General features: G+C 37.7%; 2 protein-coding genes across 3 annotated transcripts; one reads left to right on the top strand and one right to left on the bottom strand.

Annotated features, from left to right (window-relative positions):
* Positions 1–3,972: 3,972 nt before the first annotated feature.
* Positions 3,973–15,847, top strand: LOC149029782 (mitochondrial carrier protein MTM1-like). 2 transcript variants are annotated; one of them, XM_089142125.1, is made up of 10 exons: positions 3,973–4,727; positions 5,424–5,513; positions 7,356–7,484; positions 8,258–8,317; positions 8,433–8,603; positions 9,521–9,623; positions 12,770–12,861; positions 12,963–13,112; positions 13,773–13,831; positions 15,345–15,847. In XM_089142125.1, exons 1-10 carry the CDS (start codon positions 4,482–4,484, stop codon positions 15,475–15,477), a joined length of 1,233 nt encoding a protein of 410 aa, XP_088998251.1. In that variant the 5' UTR covers positions 3,973–4,481; the 3' UTR covers positions 15,478–15,847. The 2 variants fall into 2 exon arrangements, with proteins under 2 accessions (XP_088998251.1, XP_088998250.1); XM_089142124.1 differs by having other exon boundaries at positions 3,978–4,727; positions 7,350–7,484.
* A 1,606-nt stretch (positions 15,848–17,453) lies between these two features.
* Positions 17,454–18,566, bottom strand: LOC149029781 (arabinogalactan protein 41-like). The gene is made up of 2 exons (XM_089142126.1): positions 18,127–18,566; positions 17,454–18,016 (listed from the first exon to the last, which is right to left on the bottom strand). Exons 1-2 carry the CDS (start codon positions 18,254–18,256, stop codon positions 17,910–17,912), a joined length of 237 nt encoding a protein of 78 aa, XP_088998252.1. The 5' UTR covers positions 18,257–18,566; the 3' UTR covers positions 17,454–17,909.
* Positions 18,567–18,925: the final 359 nt, after the last annotated feature.

The following is an 18,925-nucleotide window of genomic DNA, read 5'->3' as shown; positions in this document are numbered from 1 at the left end:
TTCTTCTTCTTGAGCTGTGGTGTTGAAGGAAGGATAGAATATCTCCCCCAACACAAAAATCTGTAAGAGAAACTAAATTCACGGCATATATATATATGTTCATATTGCTGTTCTTTTCCATTGCTATTATTAGTATGTTTGTCATCATTATCAGTTTTAGTTGGTAAACTTGGGAGGTTGAAAGAGTTTGAACAAGTCTCCATAGACAGAAATGGAGGTTTTCAGTTAGATTTTGGTGACAAACCTTTACTTTGGTAGCAGAAAGCAGAAGTGAGAAAATAAGTTGAGATTCTCAACCGATGAAAAATTTCCTGCATTTAGTATAACACATATATGGTAGAAAGATAATTTAAATAACATGCACAAATTAGAAATAAAACTAATTTTCATCACATTGACATTATAAGCTTCAATACTGCTGTTCCACAAACATCAAGCAAGTCCAACTTGTCTTGCAAGCATGGACAGAGCCAGGATTTGATATCGGGCTAAATTTTTTTTCCAATCGGGACCGCAGTACTAATTCACACATGGAAAGAGGGTATTTTTTTTGAATCCGGATCATCTCCCCGTTAGAGGAGCACAGACCATGACTTCCTAACCACAAAAACCAGTGGGTCCCACTGATGACATTTTTTTTTTTTTTTTTTTTCCCAAAAAGTGTTTTTCACCGTGGGCCCCACTGATCTTTGTGGTCAGGAAGCTTCAAGGTCGCTGATTCGGACTCTTTTTTTTTTTTTTTCCGGGGGGGGGGGGTTGGGGCAGGGTGTAGGAGAGGGAAGTACTGATATTTCATACATAGAAAAAAAGGATTAAGGGAAAATTTTAAAAAACTTCAAAAAGTTGGGAAGCGGCCATGGGGCCCTAGCCCCACTGAATTGAATGGGGGTAGGTATGTCATTTGACATTAATAGCGTAATATTTTCATTTTACTCATGACTTAGGAGAATCTTGTATAGAATGTTAAGAGTGTAACTTGTGAGTCTGCAATTTATAATTTAGGTTACTAAGTTGTGCAACCCATAGTTTAAGCCTACCAAAGTGTGCAATCTGCAATTTCCTCTTTATTACTTTTTAGAGTAAATTGCACTGGCACCTCAAAATGGAGGCCTTAAAGCACTAACACCCTCAATTTGTATTTAAAAAGTACAGAGACTCCAATTGGATTTTTATTGGATATATTTGTCAAATTTATCACTATAAACAGTTAATTCACTGTTTATTTTTTAAAATTTCCCTATAAAAAACAATGTCAGAAAGGTTTTCAATGAAAAATTAGACAAATATATTCAATAAAAATCCAATTTTTGGGGTTTTTATGCTTTTTAAGCATAAAGTGGGGTGTCAATGCTTTAAGGCTTCCATTTTCGAGTGCCAATACAATTTACTCTATTTTTTATTGTAAAGATTTTAATATTCCTCAGTGATTTCAACCTCTATTGTCTATACTACCAGATGGCTCAGTGGTCACTCATTTTGAGCTAACCTTGCTTGACATGTTGATGATAATGAAGCCAAAAGAAGTGAAATTTGACCATCTATCATATTGATAGTGTATGAAATAAAGACAAAATTTATTTTGATCACATAGGAAGTAGAGGAACTTATGAGGCTTGAGCTGATTATAAAATGCATATAAGTAGAGGACAATAGATTCTATATCACCTATAATTTTTTTTTATGGTACAATTTTTTGGGGGAGAAGATAGTCGCAACTACGCACTTTTCACATTTGCATGTCAATGAATATTAATTTTGGTAGGACCCTATGCTATAGCAATTAGTTGACAAATCTAAATACGATTGAAAACAGTTACTATAAGTTTGAAAATAATAGAAAGACTATCAAAGTAATAAACAAGCCAAAAAAAAAAAAACAAAAAGTCTTCTATATAGCTATTATCATTTCATTTTTTTTTAATTATTTTTTGGTAGAATATTTTTTTTATTTTTTTAGTGCATCCTTAGTTTACCTTGATATTTTATTTTTGTAGATTTTTAATAAAAAAAAAAGTCATTTAAAAGCAAAGTACTTCTGATTTGGGTTTGTATCATATCAAATTAGCCAATGTTTGGTACCTAGGTTCATCCAGGTCAGCATGCTGCATGCATCTTCATTACATCCTCAGGGCAGAGTTTTGTTGTCTCTCTATTGAAAAGTGTGGATCTTACCACTTGCTTATCCCATTATAATAGATAATATTATGTTGAGTCAGCTAACTTAAATCTAATGCTATTTGCATCAAATTACACAAGTTAGGATCCTCTCTACCTATGAAAGCAAATGACCTAGGGAGATAGAATCCGACTCTCAACTTTTAGTGAGTTACTTATTTGAATCAGCCTTATCCCCTACTTTTATATTATCTATAATTGAAGACATTAAGTTTATAAGTAGTAGATTTCTGGGCTTTAAGTCTATTTATGTTTCTAGAAGATCCAACGGTGTTGCGGATCATCTTGGATCTTCTAGCTCTAAAAGCCTACTCAGTTTAGGGCTCGAGTTATTGGTCATGTTCCTCCGAGTGGTTACTGTTAAGGAATATCACCTATATAGCAACGGAATTGAGACAAGAAATAAAGAAAGAAAGGAAAGAGACGATCCACCAATCTTTTACTTTGTTCGGTCAATTGACCTACGTCCAAAGATGAGTTGAGAACTCATCAAACATGCAATAATCCAATAGCTAGAGAAGAGGTTACAACACTAAGTAATCTACCTAACAAGAACCCCAAGTATGAACTAAACAAGAAGAAGATAGACTAATCAGAACATATGCACTGATTACACAAGGAAGAGCCAAATCTTCTCTTAAAGGTATCGAGTACACCAACAGCAAGGAGACACTCACACCTTCAGAAACAAGCAAGCCTCTAACAGTCCACGCTTCACCAGTTCTTGAATTTACAAGAACAAGTATCGAAACCTCAAACCCTAAGAACCTCTATCGCATACTAGAGCAAACCGAGAGCAGAGAACAGAGATGAAGAGAGAACATAAATGAAATGAACCGAATGCCTCATCTCTCCTAAACCCCCAAATAATAAACCACATACATAATGTTGTAAAGACAAAATTGCCCTTAGAAACTTATACATAAGACATCCCAGTCCTAATCTAAGCCAAAATACAGATATACCCCTGTTCCATACAACGTTACTGAATTTATGCTCAATTTTCATTCCTGCCCTTGTTTCTTAATGAAAGTTTGATTATCAAAAAAAAAAAAAAAAAAAAAAAAAAAGATGATCGTGTTCCCTTTACACTTCTTCATTACATATTTAAAACGAGAGTCTAACTTTAGTGTATTTTATTAGTGCTCAAGAGTAGATCATTCTCTTAAATATATGGTGTAAGAGTGCGAGAAAAACACAGTACATAGGTAGAAGATCCGAACCCGAGTGTTGTTATCTGATTGTAATTATGTTCCTTGTGCACCAATCATACAAATAGACTAAGATTTTCTTACTAATATTTTAAAAATAAAAAAATTTAGAATAATCCATCATAATTAGTCGTTGATCCCCTCATAAGAAATGGGAAAGTCCCACGGTAGTTAACGGTTGCTTTCTGAAATATGCATGACGACGGTAATGACGGCGTAATCACCCCCGTCATGCCGTGGGCAAGGGGCAAGGCTAAAGCCCATTTGACCCATGAGCCCATGACGCACATGACGCCCGTAAAGTTTTGAGAACCCGACCCGACCAACCCAAACCCAACCAACCGAACCCAACCGGGGAGATCAAGTCAGATAGCAATTGTGAATAGATGAATAATATAATTTGTGGACCCCCCACATAATTTTGGGTTGTTATTCCGTCTGAGGAGCAGAGGCCAGAGAGTAGCCTTCGTAAAGGTAGATGATCCTCCATAGTCGAAGAGAGCATATACCTTCCTTCACCCAAGAGGGGTAGAATGGGTAAAGTCCAGCCTCTTTCTCTCGAGTCTCGTGCTCGGTGCTCGTCTCTCGTGTATATGTACGTCGCATTCCTAAGTTAGACTCGGAACGGTTGAGGCGTTGAGCACCTGAGCGGCTGAGTTGAGTACTCTCTCCAATCTCCATGGTAGGGAAATTAGGACTCTAAAATCTAGAGTCCTAAAACGGATTCCCCTTCCTCTGCTCTCCATTTCCCATTCCCATCCACAGAACTGAGCCCTAGAAAATCTCTCGCTCTTTCAAATTTAGTCTCAATTGATACTGTAGCAGAAACAATTCTGCTATTTCCTTCATTGAAGCATCACCTTAAATCGGTGCCAAAGAGATCTTTCGACGGAATACATTTTTAAGCAAAAGCCTTTTGCTGTTCTGCGTTTTATCATTTTTCATTCCGCTTGCGTCATTCACAATGATTCCCATTTTCTTGGGTTACTCTGCCTACCTTTTTTTCACTGGGTGTTTCTTGGATTGTTGATTTATAAAACCCTTTTTTTTTTGCTTAGTTTTCCCCCTGTTTTTACCCACTCAAAGTCGAAAGAAATGGTATGTTCAAGGCCAAACCTTCCATCATGGATTGGTGCAGCGGCTTCCAGAGTCGATTTCGAGAGTAATGCTTCTTCCATGTCGGAAGCGATGTTTATAGAGGGGAGGGAAGCTTCTCCTCCCCAAACACATCACACGAATACCCTTTCTAATATCAATTTGAGTTTTGGAGAACGGGCCATCTCTGCCTCAGGTGCTGCTGTTCTGTCGGCGATCCTAGTTAATCCCCTTGATGTTGCCAAGGTATGTATTGTTTTCTCTCTTCTCATACGAATCTGTTCTTTAGTGGTTTAAAATTGAACGTGATCGCAGAAGTGACATTTTGCTATAATTTTCATTCTCCTCTTGAGATTGTTGATTGGAATCTACATATGGTCGGCTGTAATGCATTCTATGTTACTCTCTCTTTTTTTTTTTTAAATAAATAAAGAAAAGGATCTTCATATGATGTTTGGATTCTTCGTTGCGTTTTTGCTGATCCTCCTTGAGGCTAATATATTTTATTTTCTCAGTCTAAGAATTTAATCCTGTTCTTGTTTTTTTTTTTCGCTAGGTTTTTCACTTCAATTTTAGCAATTTTGCCTCTTCTTATTCTCAGTCGGGTTTTTCTTGTTTACTTTACGAAACCAATATTTATTCCTTTATCATCTTGGCATGGTGAATTGATTTTTTTTGTTTTGTTCTTCTTCTTTTCTTTTTTTTTTTGGGGGGGGGGAGGGATGTTTGGGATTGTTTTTAATGCCTTCAGTCGATATGCCATTTTATCTTCATTGGAAACGTGATTCGTTTGTGTGAGTACTGAACAACCCCCACCCCCCAACCAAAAGAAAAACACTAACTAAATTAACACAAAAAAATGATAGTAACTCTAATCATCAGAATTTTTGATGGTTCATTGCTGGTTTCTTACACTTGTACTCTTGCATCCTCTACTTTCAGACTAGGTTGCAAGCCCAGGCTGCTGGAATTTCTTATTCACATACACAGCACCATTTTAGTGGCTGTATGGCATCTCTTGGACCGAATGTGGTAGGTGTTGTTTATTTTTTTGTTTTATTTTAGTAGAAGCTGTATTTGATGAAGTCAGAATTTAATATTTCAGTTATTATTTCTAAGTTTTTCTTACATTGTCACATTTAAGGGATTTTTAAAAAAATTGTCTTCATGACTTCATTCTTACAAGTGGGAGCTGAGTCTTCAACTTGACTGGATGGTGATTAATTAGTTCAAATACTATAGTAGTGTTATAACCATCGACACTATTTGTATGTCTGAAATAATAGTATATTTAGAAGGATACATGGGAATGGCCTCAGATCTTGTACCGTTGATAAACCTTCATTACATCCTATTTTAAAATAATATCACCATTTGGTAAAGTGCACGGATACTAACTGATTAGTATTGAAAATTGCTCATACTTTTAGAGCAAGACAGCTATGGTTGGCAGTCTAAACAACAAAGACGGGTAGTATCAAAGAGTACATTTTAGTAGCAAAATTCTGAATGTACACCTGCCCTTCTGCTTTGGTTGCTGTAGCTTGAGTTGCCATGTGTGAATAGACCAGCCTTGACTTTCTGCAGTCACAAAGTAATCGATGTTAGCAAAGTTGAAAACATGAAAATGGAGAAGACAAACATGCATGAGATGAGATTTACATGGTTCATCCAAAGGCTATGTCCACAGCCTTACCGGAGATCTGCGATGGTTTTACAAACTAAGAAGGAAGAAGAAGAAGCACTTTACAGCCCTATAATGCTTTTCTCAAACAAATGAGACGTGTTTACAACAGAAAAGAAAGCTAACCTTAACTCAGGAAAGAGACAAAAATACTCCCAAAACACCTTGTAACAGTTTGGGGGCAACAATCAGTCATTTCGAAGCTCTTGAAATCCTGAACTTGGCTCACCACCTACTAGGGGTTTGGTGTTAGCTGTTTTCCAACAACTAGCCCTCATAACAGGCCCTGGAACATTCTAGACAGTCAAAATTGGTCTTCCCCACAACAGGCAATGTATGTAATCCCTGGGCTACAACCTATAATACTTTCAAGAACAGGCCTTAGGTCTTTGGTTCTAGCTAGGAACTGGACTGCAAGTCAAATGACTACTAACTGTTCATTTAATCATTCCATTGAGAATGCCATTACTGTTGATCCAGTAGCGACATTAATGGAATAATAATGTCAATGGGTGCTTAAACTGCATTTCATTGATGTTGGCAAGTGATGCTTCTTTCTAATGAATGACAGAATAGCATGAGAATTATTGTAAAACCTGTAAAATATGTTGAAGTTGTTACTTTACCGGTAGAATCATGTTATGGGTGTACTGTAGGATCGAGGACATAGTTGTCAAGGCTTTGCCAAGGAAGGTACCTTAACAACTAGCATCACTTAGGCATGCGCCTTGTTACCTTGCATCCATGTCCTACGACACCTTGGGCATTCTGATGCCCTGACAATCATGACTGGATATTTCCACTAGGGATATTTGTTCTTCTAGTGGGCAGATGGTGGGAAGATGTTTATTTGGGCTGAGTCGGCTGAGTATAAACCCAAATTTAATTAAGAATTGTAGCTTGGAGTACATCATTATGATCATTGCCTTTTTACTCATTTTACCTTGTTTTCTTTTTAAAATTGTTAAAGTTGTTTCTGGTTGACTGTTTCATACACTTTTCATGAAACAAATTGATTAACTCAAAATATTTTCACATTTCTTTTCTATTATTTGTAGTAGTTGATGTTGGAACTGACATGCTCCTAAGAAATTTACTAGATGCTGATCATAGTTTGGTACCTAGATCTGTTGTCTCTTATAGTTTTTATTGATCTAAACAATTTTGGGCTTTGGATTGCATAGGAACAGTTTTTTTCGGATCTAAGATGTTCTCCGTGTTGCACTCGTGGTGGAATGTTTGGTACTGGAGCCACCTGTCCTCCTGATTCTTCTCAGTATAAAGGAACACTTGATGTCTTCCACAAAATAATACAACAGGTTGGTAATGAAGAAAGTTACATTAGTTTTGAAGATAAAGGTGCTTAAAGTTAGCCTTGTAGCATTAAGGAAATCTGTAATTACTGTTGTTATTAAATCCAGACTGGGCCAACCAGCATCAAATGAATAAGACTGGGAAATTCTTCTTGTTGGTCTCTATTGTTTATGAACTTTTGTCAGCGGTATGCCCAAGGTTCTCAAATCCTGTCATATAAACAAATTTAATACTTTAAAAAATCTGGCCTGAAAAAATTATAGCTTATTGGACTAGCAGAAATAAACCATGGACATCAAAATAGATATCCTATAATTCTGTTCAGGTTCGATATCTGTACAAGAATAAACCTATTCCTTATTAGAGGCAACCGAAATGAAATTTGAAAAACTTGAATTAATTTGTAATGAACAAAAACAGTCTGAACCCAGATCTTAAAAGTATTTTGGGTGTTCTCTCTTGGAAGAAAAGCACTTTTGTTCACCCACTCAAGTCAATACCTGATTGAGCCAGCCAAATCCCAGAGTCTGCTGGCCTTGGCCTGGGATTTATATGGGAATTATTGGCATAGATTGGTAAGTCCATAAAAGAACCATTGAATGATGGATGTTAAAGAGAGTAAGTACCACATAGCAAGAATTAAGAAACTGAAGCAGTTGTTTAATACCCTAGATGTGCATGCTGTAGAGCCCGTTCTATAATTCGTGGCTCCATATTTGCCTCTACTACCTGTTATTTATATTATGCATTAGATGTTTAATTGAGAAAATTTGCACAGGAGGGGTTTATGAGGCTATGGAGAGGCACAAATGCAAGTTTAGCATTGGCAGTACCAACTGTAAGTTCCTCGTTAAATTTGTTAACTGTTTGTGGGTGCATTATTGGGTACTTTACTGGATCCATTTGTTGTCTTCTTTATATTCTAGTCAATATTTTCTAAAATGTTTGACCAGGTGGGAATATACTTACCTTGCTATGACCTTTTCCGCAACTGGATTGAGGAGTTCATGTCCAAAAATGCTCCAAACTTGACACCATATGTCCCTTTAATTGCTGGCTCTGCAGCGCGGTCATTAGCTTGCATTTCTTGCTATCCCATTGAACTGGCGAGGACCCGAATGCAGGTATCATCCGTTGTACATTAGAAATTACATTTACTTTTATAATAGATGGGGAAGACCGGAAGATTTCCTTCACACTTGGGAAGTACCTTTTAATGGTGTATCATTTTGCGCCACATGGATGGATGATGTGGCAATTATGGATGTTGGATAGGGAGGATTTGATATCGTTTAGTGATGTATCTGATTTATAGCCTAATTCAATTAAATGCTCTGCCATTTATCAGCATGCATCCCCATGTTTGTCTATGCACTCCTATTACTTGAATTTTCAAAGCTTTATTTCACTGCTTGGCGATATCCAATGGGGCTGAAATCCAACATGTTAGCTGGAGATATATGGATCTTCATCTCCACTGATTTTAGTGCCTATCTTATCTTCCATGTGTAGATTTTTAGGGCCATTGTTAAGGTTTCTTTTGAGTTGACCATGTAGATCTTAACTATATATAAATACACACAAAAAATATCATGTTTCTTAGTGGGCATGGGGAACTTGAATATTATATTTTGTCAAGCAAATTGTCTTTTGACGTTCATTGCCTTTCCTGATAGCATTTGACTTTCTGCTCTTTATAAATCTGGAAATAACGATGGACCTTCAGATTACTAGACTGATTCTTTTTCATTGCTTATGAACACTAAATGGTAACCTTAGCAGTATAAGGAAATACTCTATTTTGTTGCATTATGCATACTAGAAATTGAAGCAATATTATGAGAATCTATTACTGACTTTCTTTTATCCTACTATAGAGATTAGTTTCACATTGGATTTGACTAGTACTATTTATAAATTTTGCTTATTTATATAATTTTGCTTTGCAAATGACTTCAGTTTGCATGTTGGACTTTTTTATTCTGCCATGTAGATTTGATTGGAGAGGTCACTTAATCTGTTTTTCTCTTTATGATGTTAGGCATTTAAGGAGATTACAACTGGTGTAAAGGCTCCAGGAGTGTGGAAGACTCTCCTTGAGGTCCTCTCCCCTGTCAGGGGCTCAAGTAATAACTTGTTAAACTGTAAGTTTTCTTTTTTGAACATTTGCATTGGGTGTTGCTGTCTTAGCATTCAGATCTGTTGTCAGAATCTGGTAAATGTTGATTTAGTTTTTCTAATTCTCATCTTAATCTGTTTATGATAGTCGAGTGAAGAATCTCAATTTTTTTTTGTCTCTTATTAATTAATTTGACAGATATATCTTGTGTGGGTTGAATCGTGGACATTAAATTAATGTCAGAAATATAAAGTATGCAAGGTCTGAGGGATAATAATGTGAACCAGGATCTAGGGTTTGATTGGTTAAAGTAAAGCCCTAGATCTAGGTCCACCCACAGGATATTGCTGGATTGTTTCAAATTTGTTTGGAAACTAACAAATCTTTGGAGATTCAAACCTCTCTTAAACTGATTTAAGCTTACTTGACAAGGTTGGAATGAGACGTTTGAGTTGAAATTTCAGAAAGGTTAGTCCTAGAAAGTCATCATTTTGGTTCAATTAATTTGCCAGATCTGAGCAATGTTTATATGGCTATGCCCGAAAAATAGGGTTTGACATGAAGCAATGTTGAATTTTTCTTGAAACATCTATCACTCATTAAGTGTATTTAAGTTCTAGTTAAACACTCCCTTAAGTTCCAAGTATGTCCTTTAGTTCTCCTCATTTTCCAAAACTTACGATATTTCAATAATTCCAACAACATGTTTTGACTTGACAAGGGGTTGAATGCTGCCAAAATCTGAGACCTTATTCTTAGCAACCTAGGATCTGCCTCTCGGCTATTTTTGACTTTTGCATTCCCACGTTTTAAGACCCTCAACATGAGTGGGAAGTATCATTGGATAGTTGAACAAACCTACCATGTCACATTGATTGGGATTCTATTTTCAGGTGCCAGTGTGTGTCAATGAGTCAGATCCACTTCTTTACCAAAGATTCTAATACATCCATGTGTGTCCAGAATTGTGTAGGTCTGGAAACTTTGCTAAAACATGTGAACCATTAATTGATTTGAACACAGGGACCCCCCTGGCCAAAAGGTCAAGTGGGGCCCCCCAGAATGGCTCCAAGAAGCCATAAGCTGGCCGAACCCCTTTTGGGGGGTTATTTTTGGCATTTTAGCCCTTATTTTAATTCTGAAATTAATTTTAGAAATTTCCCAGAATTTTCGTTGAGTCCAGTTTGTTAATTTGATTTAGTTTTGGTTTTGTTTGGAAGAGTTTTACTTTTGAGTTAAAGTTGTTTTGAATGGGTTCCAAGTTAGCTGTTTCCTTATCTTACTGTTAGGAGTTGCTTTCTCATTAAGAGTCCAGTCCAAGATATAATTGGAACCATATCTGTTAAGGAATTCCAAAATTGAGTCGAATCTTTTATTTTCAGGCTATAATAGCCTCTGCATGAAATGTTATTTTCAGTTTTGATGATTAATAAATTTGATTGAGTTGAGGACCAGGGTCTCCTTGTTGGGTAGACCTTGGTTGAGTGTTTGTTCAAGTTCATCTTTTTCAACAATCCAGCAATGCTTCAAGTAATCATCAAAGCCTTCAAGCCTTCATCAAGCAACCAAGTAAGAGAAGCCCCCACCCAATTCCCAGCCCTGTCTCTTGTCTGCAACCCTTCCACTCCCCTCTCCCTTGCCTGTGCAACCCTATTATCCCCTATCCCTTCCACCGTAGCCTCCCTGCCCCTTCCCCTCTTATTTAGGCCTAGAAACTCTCCCCAGCCCCATTGCATATACCCTTGCCCAGTTGCCCCTTCACCCTTCCATTACAGTAAACCCTCCCCTCCCCCTTGAGCATTCGAGAGGCCCATCTCCCTTCCCCTTCTTCCTCACAGCAGCAGCAACCCTTCCCCTAGGAAAACCTGAATCCCAGCCCCTTTTTAAGCCCTTTCACTTCCATTAGGATCGCATGAACCTAGGAACAAACCTCCACTGATATTTTCTCCCAATCAGCCCTACAACCCTAACTTTAGAAAAACCTGCACTTACATCTTCTACCTGGAAATTCTGCTGAAATTCTAAAATTCCAGAAGTCTGACTTTGTTAAGTTATATTCAATCAGATAACATTCTAGTTTTAAGGACAGCAACAGAAGTCAGTTCTGGACAGCAGAATCAGCCAGGAATAGCCTTCTTTCACTCTATTTGAATCCATCCAAACCCTAGTTTGACTGTTGAATTCAAATTTCGAAATCTGGATTTCTGTTTGCAATAGAATTCAGATCTGGATTTCAGTCTCAGCAGGCCCTAAGCCACCCTTGAAACCATGAAACCTTCCCCCATTTGCTGGAAACTCCTGGGCAAACCCTAATTCTCGTTTACATTATTAATATTCCTAAAATGGATTTGGATCACGTCTAAATAAGGCTGCTTATGCTTCAGCTTCCTAAGCAGTATACAAGATTATCGACGTTTGGTTGCATGCTAGACACACATGCCCATGCCCGTGTTGGCCAATTCCTATGTCCTATTATGTCAACATGGACATGAGTTGTCTTGGTAAACTGGGAAAAGCTACTCTTCATGTAATGTGATGTGGGACATTTTGTGAGCTGATCCTACTAGTGCTAGCGCAGGCCTTGGCCCAATTAGATATTCCAAGAGATACCATCTCAAGCCCAAGCCACACCGGCTCTGCATGTAGTTTTTATTTCAGTTGTTGTGCTGTAGTTAGTTTTATTTTAGCTTTTTTTACATAGCAGTTTTCTTTGGCACGTATTTTAGTTTTCATTGTTGGTGGCCGTGTAGTGAGCAGTTATAACCACTCCACTGCAAGTGTGCAGACGTTTATTTTCAATAAACCATCCTATATCCATCCCGCATCCACCCCTCCCTTTTATTTTATTTTTTTGGGGGGGGGGGGGGGGAGTATGGATATCATGTTGTGCTTATGTATATTCTTTATCATTTGGTGTACCTCATTAAGGGGATCTTCAGTGAATATCAGATTTTGGCAGCAGAGATCAGTATTCGTGAGGTCTTATGAATGTCTTGATGGTTATGGTCTGGGCAAATGTTTAGTCAATAAGAGTGGATACATTGAATGTCTGGTGTCCTTTCATCTTGTTATTCTTTCAAGGAACTTCTGTTCATCATGTATGCTATCTTCTTATTTCACATAAAGCTGTTTGTTTGCATGTTCTAATTTTATCTATTTTATTGGAAGCAGTGCAAAGTTACCGTGTCTTGTGGACTGGAGTTGGAGCACAGCTTGCCCGTGATGTTCCTTTCTCTGCAATTTGCTGGTCAACATTAGAGCCAGTAATATTTATTTCTTAAAAGCAGTTCCATGGACAAATTTATGACTGTGATTTTTTACATGATTTTTTTTATTTATATTTTTTCTTTTTATTTATTTACAGAGTAGGAGAACTCTTCTTGGTCTGGTGGGTGAAGAAGCCAATGCAGCAAGTGTCTTTGGTGCAAATTTTGTAGCGGGTTTTGCTGCTGGTAGCCTTGCTGCCGCTGCTACTTGTCCTCTAGATGTCGCAAAAACTCGTAGGCAAATAGAGGTCATTTCTCAAAGCTAAACTTTACATTTTACCTGAGTTACTTTTAAATACATAGGATAGGCTCTTCAGCCTCCTTGGAGATCGCATGGTCCTGTCCTGTTCATTCAGACAGACCTTCTGAAGTTTGAATTGCTTTTCCTTTTCACGGCATCCTATTCGCTTAAACCTATTATTGAAGTTTAGGGATTGCTAAGATCCATCAATGATCCAGCCAATACATATACACTGATACTGCACATCATTGGGCCTGAAATCAGTATTATTACATTATGTTAATGAAAAGGGGGGGGGGGATAAAAGGAGGGGGAGAGAGAGAGAGGTAGAAGGTGGCTTTAATGTGCCCAGTAAGCACAGCAGGGTTGATTTCTTGACCTCCTTTGAAGGTATCATGTTGAGGAAAATGAATTCCAGAATAGAAGGCTTCTACTGCACTGTGATAGTGGCAGGATTGATTGGAAGCATCTGCTGAAACTTCCTGCATAAGAGTAAGGCGCTCTGTAATGTTACTGCATGCATAGAGTAGGGAAACACACAGATATACCAGTTTTATATTTCAAATTTTCTATCTGCAGATGGGTTGTGGATCAAATTTCTTTACTTACTGTATTGACTAATCTATGCTAGACTACTAACCAGTGGAATTGATGTTTCTGATATCAGAAGGATCCAAAAAGGGCATTAAATATGACAACCAAACAAACGCTAATGGACATCTGGAGGTATGGCTCCTTCTGCTTTCCTTCCCCCTTCCTTTCTTTTCTAAACATTTGGATCTATATGTTATGGACTCACAAAAACTAGCCAGTTAGAGAATTTCATAGAACATGCTATGATTTGTGTGTGTCAGTGTTGTAAATAGCAATCATGTCTAATTGTGTTTGGGTTTTCACGGTTTGCATTTATTTTAGCTGCTGACATCACTACCAGAAAATGTATTTTCTTTTCCTCTTTTCTTGGGGAGGGTTTGGCTGTTTTTTTTTTTTTTTTTGGGGGGGGGGGGGGGGGGGGGGGTTGGTTTGGTGGTAGGATTTAGGAGGATGCCTGTCTTTGTGAAGTTTTGATTCTTTTAGAGGCCAATGTGAAAGGTGGTCACAATTTAAGTTATGACTGGTTTTGAGGTTTACTCCACATTCCAAATCTGGATTTTTCAGAGCAGGCCAAGGCTTTAGGGATTGCAATTGAGAAATCTAGGGTTTTGAATGGTTTTGTCCAATAGCATAAATTACTTTTAAGAAGCACATAAGGTAATTTGAATGATGTGTATGCCTAAGATTTTAATGTGGATGTAAAAATCGGGCCTGTTGAGGATGGGTGTAGGATTGTTAAGATATTGGAAATAAAGAAAGGTATACTTTTATAGTGGTTGACGTTGATTCTTTCCAAATATTTGGTGCAGCCTCTGTGTTAACCTTCTAGCAGATACCCCAAGAGGTAATCTTCATTGGACCCCTGAGTTTGACCCAGTCGTTTTTTATTTAAAAAAAATGACAGTTTGCATTTGCCTTCCTTATGGTATCCAAAAGAGAATCAAAAAAAGACACGATCATTTTTATGACCAAAATGCTATTATGCCCTTTTCGATTTCCTTTTTTCAACTTACCTATATCTTGAACGGAGGTTTGAGGTGTCAGCAATTTGGTATTTGAGTAATCGTCTAACTGAATATGCTACTAGTATAAGAAAGGAGATAAAAAAGGCACAAGGGCATTTTGGTCATAAAAATGATGTTGTGTCCTTGGTTTTTTTGGATATGACAGTGGACGTGAATGCTTAATGCCATTTTTTGGATTGAAAAATGACTTGAATAAAGTCTCAGGGGATCCAAATGAAAATTACCCAAAAAAATTACACCCAAAATCCCAAAGAAAAGGGTAAACAGGAATGAACACAGATTTTATCTTAGTTTCAACTGGTGAAGAATGCAACTTGATCAGTTGGTCTGACCTCAATACCATTTGCGACAGCCTTGGTGAAGCTTAATAATTTTTCAGTTCAGCAGACAACTCTGTGTTGTGTATGTGGGTTCCTGCACCCTCAGCTCTAATGTTGTGTTTTCTAGCATTATATGTATGTATTATTTCAACCGGAAGCTTATAGTACTGCTTTTTGGTGATGAATGACTGGTGGGACGGCAGAATGTTTGCCCACACTCCCTTTTTGTGTTCTGGAAGAATGGTGGATATAGATTGTTCTCTATGAAAATTAATGGTGCTAAACTCTTCTGTGAAACAGGGGTGGAGGGATGAAAGGCCTTTTTACAGGACTTGGTCCGCGCGTCGGTCGGGCTGGTCCATCCGTTGGAATTGTTGTTTCCTCCTATGAAGTTGTGAAATATTTCCTACACCAGAGAAGTGCATCCTCATGATTCATTCTGGTTGTGCAATTGTGGATTAAACCTTTCCCCATACCTGCAAGGTTAAGCCGGCAGTGACAGTGATTATAATAAACCATTGCAAGTTTGTGTGGAGATGACTGCTCAAAGATGATACAGTTTGCACCATTGTGAACCATGTTTTACGGAACTCTGGTGGAGGCTATTCTTTTAGTCAATTTTTTTACCAGCCCATTCTCCTAACCCAATTTTGACAGAATATGTGGTGTTTATTATTATTATAGGAAAACGCTTTTCTGCTATTTTTTTTAAATTTTTGTTTAAAGAAATACTACATTTGTTATAATTGGTCATTACAGAAACCAAGTTTTCTCTGTACCGATGAGGAAGCTGGATTGGTTTTTCTTGTTTTTGCTTCTGTATTTAAGCTAACACAAGAGAAGGTAGATTGTAAGAAGCTAATAGTTTGTTTTCCTGGTAATGGAAATGATTTTGTGGTGAATATTTTTGTGTATTTTTTTCTCATCAAATTTCAATATATACTTTTTCTTTTTGGGGTAAATAGTTTTCAAAGTTTTTTTTCGAGCTTATGTGCAGATTGACCATTCCTTGGGAGATAGCTGTTGCACATAATTTAAATTTAAGGTTGCGTTTTGTCCGTTGCCCTGAGGGGATTCAAACTTGTGGAGGCATTGGTTTTTTTTTTTTCCAATGAGTAATCCTTTGAGATTGGGAGCAATTTTATTCCCAGACATAAAATAAAAAACAAAACAAACAGCTACATGTAAATAAGTAATCTGGAGATGAGCCAAAGGTCAAACTTTTGAGCTTGAAAAGTTATCTTCTCTCCGAAGGTTTAGAATATCCCAAGATATGATATTAGCAGCATATATAGATATAGGTAATGCAGAAAAAATAATAATAATAATAAAAAATAAAAAATAAAAAGAGGCAGCATATATAGATATAGGTAATGCAACTGATATGATATATAGATATGTCTCTTATGCATGGGACAGTAGATGCAATATTCGATACAAGACAATACATCTTTTAATAACACCTAACCAATATGATTCTCAATACAGACACTTTAAACCTTGCTCCCTGTGAATCTGTTCGGAACTTCAGACTTTGATGAACTTTCTGTTGAATTTTTGTAAACCCTAATCTATTGAAACTCCAGCAAATAAATAATATGGCATTGTGACAAAAACCACTAATTTATTTAAGTTCCAGCAAATTAATAGTTTAACATTGTGATAGAAACTGAACAAAAACCGTAGTCCACTGAATAAACTTAACGCAATACAGATACTGCATTTGTGAAAGATCAAACAAAAGGGAGCTTTTCATTTTCACTTCTGATCTTAAACATTTTAACCCATTATTTATTCAGCCAATTTTTTGATCAGCACATTTCGGTAACCATTACCTGAAGATGCTGATCATATCTTATCTTTTTATTATTGTCATCATCAAGCCAGTATTAGGGAGTGGGAGTGTTGTGGTGCAGACGATGGAAAGGGGAGTGGGAGAGAGAAAAGGTGTGGAGAGATAGAAATTCAAATGTACGAGATAGGAAGAGGAGGGAAGGGGGAAGTTCAAATGCGAGTCATTTTCAGTAGATAATCTGTAATTATTTTTCAAGAATCATTAGCTTTATATTAGGGACTAGGTACTATTACATATACCATTACATATACCATCAAGAGGGTCGAACTCATGACTTTTTCATTGCCAACAGAGAAGAGTGAGAAACTCTTGGAATTAATATAATTTGCAATTCACTGGATTAGCTTTCCGCTAACTCAATCTACATGCATTAGATTTGCAGTTATTCACAAAATTTAGGCATTCCCTGATGAGTTTTGCCCTTAAAAATAATAAAGAAAGCAATCTAATTAGAGTTTTGCTATGGGATGCTTATTAGTGAAGAGGTTAGGCAGACGTAATATCCCATCCCCTGATTATAAAGCTCTCCTCATGTTTCAAAAAATTTTAAAAAAAATACACACCAAAACCACAATTGCTTAAAAAAAGTGGATTCAAACTCAAGAGACATCACAAGTATGAAAGGCGGAGGAAAAGGAGGAGTATTTAGATTAGAAGAAAGGATATCTCAAGCTGCCACACAGAGAATGTAACAATTAATCCCAGATAACAACATGAAACAATGGAAAATAATATATAAGAAGAAAATGGAAGAAACCAAAAAAAGGGAAGAAACCCTTGTTATCCCGCATATAAAGGAAGGAAAATATCAAAACACAGGGGACAATTTGACTCTCTGACTCTTGTCTTCAACAATGGCGTGTCCAGTACCAGATCATCTCATTCAACAACCATTGAGGGGAACATTCATGAATATACTGCAAATAAACAGCAACCACCAGCAGCTAAGCAAGCATTTACAAAAGAAGGTCTTTCATCATCTCCATCGTCTACCATGACAGGTACAAAACTCAGAACAAAATGTAGTAGCCAGAGGCATCAAGTGGGTGGATGATGTATGTCAGCACTAAAGCAAGCAGCATCAGCACATATGCGATTCCCTGATCTATCGATGTTCCTTCAATCCCACGAAAATGTATAAAGAAATCAAACGTTTTTTTTCTGAATCTTGACAAAAGAAAAAACTGCGAAACAACCAGATCAAGAGATGGAAAACGAGATACATACCATCATTTGTAGGTGCAGGTGCGGGAGCAGGATCAAACGATTGAGCCTGAGCAGCGGCGGCGGGCAAAACAATGCTGAAGATGAAAGCAATGATGGCCAATAATCCAAATGAAACCCTAAGAAGCGCCATTTATCTCTGATTTGAAATCTGTTTTCTTAGATGAAACGTAGAGATCTGTCTTCTCTCTCCCTAGTCCCTCCCTCTCTCTCCCTAGTCTCTCTGTTGATGCGGAGAGGGAGGGATTAGCTCCGAAGAGCCGCAGAGAGAAAGAGAGAGAGAGAGACGAAGACGAGAATCGAGAGTAGAGAGATGTGTGCAGATGGAACGCACGTTTATAGCGGCACGGCGGAGGTGGAAACCGGCCGTTCACCGCTGTTCTCTCTCTGTCTTCGCTTACTTTTTCAGTTTCTACGAGACAAAACCGCTCTGCCACAAAGACCGCCGGGTTGGGACGGAAGGACATTTTGATAGGAATCTATATCTCTATCATGGACAGCATCCACATTACGTGGGTCCCTCTCCACTTGTCGCGATCCTACTGGCGCTGCAGTTTAACTTCCCATGTGACCACTTCCCTGCCCGGGCCCACTCCCACAATTTAAACTCCAATGCGACGAATCTGGATCATCACCCCCGACGGGAGTGCTCCCCCGAAGGTTTTTCCACAAAAAAAAAGGTGGGCCTCACCTGAAAAAAAAAAAACCTCTCATCACCACCCCTGGCCCCCTTGTATTTTGTGGTGGTGAACCGTCGGGGAGCATCGCAGATCCGGACTCCCATGCGACCAGCTCCCTCCCT

This window comes from Hakea prostrata, chromosome 1 (assembly GCF_041222555.1).
Source record: "Hakea prostrata isolate BN-2017 chromosome 1, UWA_Hpros_2, whole genome shotgun sequence".
Classification (NCBI taxonomy): Eukaryota; Viridiplantae; Streptophyta; class Magnoliopsida; order Proteales; family Proteaceae; genus Hakea; species Hakea prostrata.
The sequence above is the reverse complement of the archived record's forward strand: the minus strand, read 5'-3'. Positions and strand labels throughout refer to the sequence as shown.

Bases quoted from the DNA above. Each gene is read 5' to 3' on its own strand.
- LOC149029782 (XM_089142124.1), top strand. From the start codon at position 4,482: ATGGTATGTTCAAGGCCAAACCTTCCATCATGGATTGGTGCAGCGGCT. The intron at 4,728-5,423 runs GTATGTATTGTT...CTCTACTTTCAG, and splicing joins ATCCCCTTGATGTTGCCAAG to ACTAGGTTGCAAGCCCAGGC. The intron at 8,604-9,520 runs GTATCATCCGTT...TTATGATGTTAG, and splicing joins TGGCGAGGACCCGAATGCAG to GCATTTAAGGAGATTACAAC.
- LOC149029781 (XM_089142126.1), bottom strand. From the start codon at position 18,256: ATGGCGCTTCTTAGGGTTTCATTTGGATTATTGGCCATCATTGCTTTC. The intron at 18,017-18,126 runs GTATGTATCTCG...GTGGGATTGAAG, and splicing joins ACCTGCACCTACAAATGATG to GAACATCGATAGATCAGGGA.